General features: G+C 41.8%; 1 protein-coding gene and 1 long non-coding RNA gene across 3 annotated transcripts; both read right to left on the reverse strand.

The window, feature by feature from the left end:
- Positions 1-431: 431 nt before the first annotated feature.
- On the reverse strand, positions 432-1049 carry LOC120680071. Its single transcript, XR_005677457.1, has 2 exons — positions 892-1049; positions 432-808 (listed from the first exon to the last, which is right to left on the reverse strand). It is a non-coding gene; the product is annotated as an uncharacterized LOC120680071 (long non-coding RNA).
- Positions 1050-1133: 84 nt separating this feature from the next.
- On the reverse strand, positions 1134-5172 carry LOC120679272. Of its 2 annotated transcripts, XR_005677088.1 has the most exons (11): positions 3791-4892; positions 3440-3713; positions 3214-3310; positions 3002-3129; positions 2816-2897; positions 2593-2707; positions 1848-2166; positions 1629-1750; positions 1468-1545; positions 1312-1380; positions 1134-1220 (listed from the first exon to the last, which is right to left on the reverse strand). XR_005677088.1 is itself a non-coding variant. In XM_039960817.1 (5 exons), exons 1-4 carry the CDS (start codon positions 5159-5161, stop codon positions 3288-3290), a joined length of 534 nt encoding a protein of 177 aa, XP_039816751.1. In that variant the 5' UTR covers positions 5162-5172; the 3' UTR covers positions 3002-3129; positions 3214-3287. The 2 variants fall into 2 exon arrangements, 1 of the variants encoding a protein (XP_039816751.1); XM_039960817.1 differs by lacking the exons at positions 1134-1220; positions 1312-1380; positions 1468-1545; ... (2 more) ...; positions 2593-2707; positions 2816-2897 and adding an exon at positions 5075-5172 and having other exon boundaries at positions 3791-3940.
- Between the last annotated feature and the right edge of the window lie 1159 nt (positions 5173-6331).

Raw genomic sequence — 6331 nt, forward strand, 5'->3', positions numbered from 1 at the left:
TTTTTTTTGATAGAATATACCAAATCGTGGATGCATTATAATTGTAGACAATTCGTTGTAGAGTTCTAGGGCTGCGACTTAAATTTATTTATTTGCTTTGCAGGTTCTGGCATGTATGTAAATAACTTGATATAACTGATGAACTGCTGTAGGTTATGACATGCGAGACGATTCATTTATTGAACAGGAAGCTTATGTGCTCTCTTGATCTGTAGTAGGCATAGTTGTAAACTGTTCGTTTTAAAGAACATCACTCAACATGAGAGTTCGATGATATGTGGCACAATATTTGCCAAGCAAGAATAGCATGGATTAATTTACATATAGCAGGTTTTTGGAAGGGATAACGAATGATGTTCAGTACCTGATTAGAGGTATTTCTTAGCATGGAAGTATGATAACGCAGAGCACAATGCTTTCCAACCTAAGGTAGTAGTGATTAATTCACATATAGGAGTTGTTTCGAAGGCATAATATAGATGTTCAACGCCTGGTTAAAGACGTATCCTAAAAGGGTGCAGGCGCCATTCCCTTCATTGGATGGTCTAGTTCGACAACGGCAGGGAGGACACTGCTGAACTGCTAAGAACTGGTAGGAACTATAATTCACTACCTAATACATAGGGGAAACTACCTAATACAGATATAAAGTGTTGTGGCTACGAAGACAGCATGTACTATTTAATTTACATATGGTAGAGGTACGCTAGGCCATCGTAGATTGGCAGGCAGCAGCATGCATTGGTGTAGTTGCATCAGGTCCGTAGGCAAAATAGAAGGTGCTTATCAAGTGCGTAGCTACCCTGCACTGAAATAATAGGTTTAAGTTTGCTATCATGTTGCAACAAACGCACAAATTAATTGAAGGATTTGTCAGTGTGGGCAAATCACCTAATCCTGGTCATCTGGATCAGTGAGGTGTAGCTGTCTCTTGGTCCTCTTCTGGGCTGATGTATGGATATCACTGCAACAAATAGGAAGGCAGATTGTGCTACACATTATTATTGTATATGAAAGTTGCTGAATTTTCATCTGAAATGCATTGTCAAGTACAGATCCCTGTATGAAATATCATGTATTGATTTGGATTTAAATCTGGGTCCTATTTAGATAAATTTGTGCAGATGTCATGCAGTTAACATACTCTGGATCATTTTTCTGGTGCTATCAGATTGGTTATCATCTGAACGCTTGGTCCTTTTGGTCTTTGGCTCATGAACCTGAATGGGGAACGGCTTGTATAAAATTGTCTTTGTACCTAATCAAAAGGTGAGTGACTATCTATGGTAGACATGAAGTTATGAGGCATACCTGGGCTTTTTCTAGGTCTGCAAGTGATGCCGAAGTTGAGGGGAGGCTGCTTTCAGGTGATTGAGGAGCCTAAAGTTACATGGACATAGTAAATGCATAAATATGCCGGAGGTATGATTATGAACGTCAAAAACTTTCAGTGGTATAGAAGTGTACCTTGGTTCCTGGAAGAACTTGGGTATCAGGATTTGATGAACCCGATGCACCTATATCATGTAATGCCAAGCTTGTGCCCTAACATGATTTTAAATCACCAATTAGTGTGCTTGTTATTTTTCGTAGAGCAAGCAGGTAGTCTTTGTGTGTTACGTGCATACCTTGCTGCATTCAGATGGAGCAAACCCAGAATCACTTGGTGCTGTGATAAGAGTGGGATTTTCAGTGGAGTGAAGTCCTTGTTTTTTGCCTGCTGATTGATGGGGAGATTGTCCTTCGGATGCTGAGTAAGCACAATCAGAAAGATAAGGTAATTAGCAGGTCATATAAATATATAGAGCCCGGTTGTAAGAAAAGGTTCAGTTTTTTGTGTGACATACGAAGGTGCAATGGAGGTGGTGTAGATGTGGAAATGCTGGCAGCCCCTATGATGGCATCATCTTGATAGGTGATGTTGACCTGCTGTAGTGACATTGAGGAGACACTTACACGGAGATCATACTACTTTCCATAAAGAGCAGTGATTTTTGTTGGGACCAAGATTCCCATGCCTTCATTAGCAGCAATAAGAGTATCCACTGGAGTGCCGATTATTTCCTCTGCTATAGATCCAAATAACGTAACACAAGTTGGATTGTTCTTTCACTTTGCTGCTCTGGTGGCGGAACAGGGTCAGTGGCAATAATAGAGAGACGATACCTGCATAATATATTTAGATATGTTAAGTGTATGGAATTAAGGGGTACAAAAACAATAATTTATATGGGAGAATAAAAATTGATGTGCTAATAACAGTGTAAGAATAGGCTATATAGTAAAATGATGGATATCTGTGTGCATATATGTAAGAGCGGTACTGTACCTAGGTCCTCCTGTTGTTCCAGAACATTTAGGGCCAACACATTTATAACTATCTCCATGTGGTTGCAGTGTTCTATTGCACCCATCACAGGCTAGATACCACCATGGTTGATTAGGGACCATATGCTTAATCTTTGCACTGATAATGTATCTATTGCTCTATGTGGAATAAGAAAAACAGGTGCACGAGTTTGCAAAGGGGTTTGAAAATCATGTATAGGTATATAATTACAACAATGTAATACTGGCTAAATAATGACATACGTAAATGACATGAGGATTTGTGAACTGGGAGAGTTTCGTTAGTGTGATTGTCTCTGGTTCCTTTTGTGCTGTAGATGGGCCAAACCATGTAGGTGGAGGAAGTCGGGCAGCACAACTGCAGACATATCATGTATATAGTTATAACATAGCTAAGATGCTAATTCAATATTTTCAGTATGTCGTGCTGGTTGTGCAAGAGAATGTATGATAGGTAGTTAGGTACCTATCTTGGAGGGCAGCAGTCTCAGGTAGTTCTGGATTGGCATACCATTTGCATAATGAGGATCCTTGAAGTGTAAGTTTTTCTGGGAACAGAAATACATGGCAATTTATAAGATGAACACTGCAATATCTTGAGAGGATGAAGGAGTGCACTATAAAATTGCTAGAAGAAGTACGGAATGTATACCTTCGAATATGCGACATGTCATGCCAACAAAAAGGAGCACAACTGGACCACGACCTGCCATTTCCATGTAATGGTCAGCGTCGAAGCTGCTTGCATGTTGATTCCATAAAGAAACAACAGTTGTTCCTCTACAGGAGCACAAAAGGAATTGTCAAGAACAGGGGAAAAAAATCTGGGAGCTTGATTGTATGGAGAAGAGTATTTTTTTATACCTGCCATCAGTGAGATATACATTCCGTAGGCTCTTAGTTCCTCCTTTTGTTTGTTGTAGCTTGACTTGTGAACATCATGTCAATACTCCAATAGCATCTGTACAAAAAAGTGCTTACATGCTTGTAAACCAGGAGGGGGAAAAATAAGAGATTCATTGGGGGACCAGTGTTAGTCTAATTAATATCGTGAAATGATTACTGCTGGAACAGAAAAAAAAAGTATTACCTGAGCAGTACTTTGTAATGCCTACTCTGCTTCGAAGCACGTCATATGTTGCTGGTGCGCACGCATATTTTGGGAAGGTGTCTTGGACATTCTTGACCTCATGTACTTTAGTATGAGCAGTGAACCTCAGCATGTATGGATGATCAACAGGGCAGTATGTTGCACGGGCATTGCGAACTTGGAAGAACTTGATATAGTAAACAAATTCTTCCTTTAGCTGTGGTTTAAATAATGGTATCCAATTCTCTGGAATCTGACCTTCCATAGCTTTTCCCTGAATACAAAAGGACTATTTTATTCTAGTGGGAAAACATCAAATTGAAAGAAGTGCCATTGCGAACCAAGAAGTACCTCTTTATCGACAAGTATTAGATCAAGCCTAAGAATCTTAGGGGGGCTGTCATTGCTTAGATACTCTGCAAACCTGACAACTCGTGCCCTTACAGTCCAATGTTGCGACTCAGAAGTGACGTCTTTCAAGAGTGAATACTCCATCCTGTGCTATAAAGCAAAGTGCATAGCAAGTATTATGTCAGATAAATATTCTGTGGGGGAAAAAAGCAAGTACATATAATAAACGGCAATAGCAACAGCTTTACGCAAAGTAACAAAATAGAATATTAGAAGTGCACACAACGGCATCTAAATAAAGGCAATACAGTTTTCAGAAGAGGTACAACATTCTGATTAAACTTTTGAAAGGCAAAGAAATACTAACAGCAGAGGCCATAGAAAGAAAGATCAAAGGACTCGTCGGGTCCGGCACGGCGGGCCTCAGAGAGCCGCGTGGCTGCCGACGACCTCGGCGCCCCCGGGATGGCGCCGCTGCCGCGGCAGGCCCCGCGCAGGTGCGTGCGCGCCGCGGAACTCGGCGCCCCCCGCCCTGGCGGCGCCGCCGCGCTCGGACCCGTACAGGGGCGCGGGCACGAAGGACATCGACGCGCCACGGTGCGGCGACGCTGCCGGAGAAGGCCTCCTCTTGGGCACCGGCGGCGGAGGCGCGCACGCGCTCGCAGCTATCAGATTCAATCTGATGGAGGAGGTCCTTGAGGAACCCCCAGCTACGATAGGTAGGAGGACGCGGGGGAACGGCGGCGCCAAGGCCCACAGGGCAGCAACAATCAAAGGCAGCAAAAGATAATGGGCATATCCGGCAACACCGGCAGAAAAGGAAGGAAACAAATGTAGGAACCAAAAGGGAGAAAGGACGAACTAATCAAAGCAACAATGAATACCACGGAGCCGATGGAAGAAAGCGAGGCGCGCGGCGCGGCGAGAGAAACAGCGATAAATCTTAGAACTCATCAAAGAGGAAAAGGATAGGAACCAAAACTTACCCAGAAAGGGAAGACAAAGATGGCTCTAATCGGCGGCGGAGCCGACGGGGCCGCCCATGTACTCACCGATGCAACCGAGGCAAACGACACAGAGGTGGAAGGCGACGCCAGAACAGCAACACGACACCGATGTGGCGTAGGAAGTACGCAGTGGCAAAACATATAGGCAACAGCAGGAATAGGAATACGCCAAAAAAATGAAGAGGCACGGACGATGCTCAGAACGGCCCACGAGAAACAAAGGCCCAAAGAATAACGGAACACGCGTCGCAAATGGAAGAAGCAGGAAGCAATTTACCGAGCAGGCAAAACACACGTGGAGGAAAGGCAGTGGCAAGAAGTGCAGAGGCATCCGGAGGCTCCCATTTGGTTCAGCGATGTACATTTACTTATTAAAGGATGAGTAAAGTCCATCATCGGTCCCTAAACTTGTGTCGCTGTGTCATCCCGATCCCTAAACTCACAAATCGACCGTTTAGGTCCTCAAACTTGTTCATCTATGCCATCTTAGTTCATAAACTTGTTCCACTATGTCATCCCGGTCCTTAAACTAGAAAATCAAACGTTTACATCCTCAAATTTTTTCAATCATATCATTCTGATCCCTAAACATGATTTTGAGTCTCATATGACTCATAACGAGGTGATCTAAAATCTATATATCAAAAGGTAATTCATAACTTTTTCATATGAACTTGAATGAAGATAAACTTTATATCAAAATGGTAGCCCTCGACGTAATCTATAATTTTGTAGTTGAAATATTTTTTATTTAAAACTGTTTAGGGTCTCAAAATATTGTTGTAAGTTTATAGATTTTAAAATTTAAAACTCAAAATTAAATTTTGGGACTCTAAACAATTTTAATTCAAAAACTTTTCAACTGCAAAGTTGTAGATCGCGTCGAGAGATACAATGTTGATATAAAGTTTGTCTTCATTCGAGTTCATATGAAAAAATATAAATTATTTTTTGATATAAAGGTTTTAGATTGTCCTGTTTGGACTTAGATAAGACTCAAAACCAAATTTAGGGACTGGGATGACACGACTGGATAAATTTGAGGATCTAAACACATGGTTTATAAGTTTAGGAACTGGAATGACACAGTCGAACAAGTTTAGGGACCGGTGACACACTTTACTCTTTTCATAACGTTTATAGAGATCATCACGGATCTACAACTATGATATAAGACCCTTCCCCGGCAATTTGCAAAATTGTTCCTTTATGATCTATGTGCAGATTGCAGGCTCTCTTTTTTTTTTGAGGGGTCGATTGCAGGCTCTTAGAAGGTTCCCCATTGAGACAGGAGCATCTAGCAAAGGTTCAGCAAATTGCATTTCATCAATAGAACTTTCACTTGGGCTCCCTTCTTTATCACTGTCCTCACTAGAAGATTATGGATACTGTGTTGCCATCAGCTCCTTATTTAAGCTGCAGAGGAACAGAGACTATGTAATGCAACTTAGAGCCCTGCGTATTGTTGTTATTCAGCTGTCAATTAGTTTTCTCTAATGAATCTGAATCCCCTCTCCATGTGTATTCTGAAGAA

The sequence above is a fragment of the Panicum virgatum genome, chromosome 6N (assembly GCF_016808335.1).
Source record: "Panicum virgatum strain AP13 chromosome 6N, P.virgatum_v5, whole genome shotgun sequence".
Lineage (NCBI taxonomy): Eukaryota > Viridiplantae > Streptophyta > Magnoliopsida > Poales > Poaceae > Panicum > Panicum virgatum.

Coding starts and splice junctions, on each gene's coding strand:
- LOC120679272 (XM_039960817.1), bottom strand. CDS start 5,161: ATGTACATCGCTGAACCAAATGGGAGCCTCCGGATGCCTCTGCACTTC. Junction 3,714..3,790: donor TAATACTTGTCGATAAAGAG/GTACTTCTTGGT, acceptor TTTTGTATTCAG/GGAAAAGCTATGGAAGGTCA. Junction 3,311..3,439: donor CATTACAAAGTACTGCTCAG/GTAATACTTTTT, acceptor TTTTTTGTACAG/ATGCTATTGGAGTATTGACA.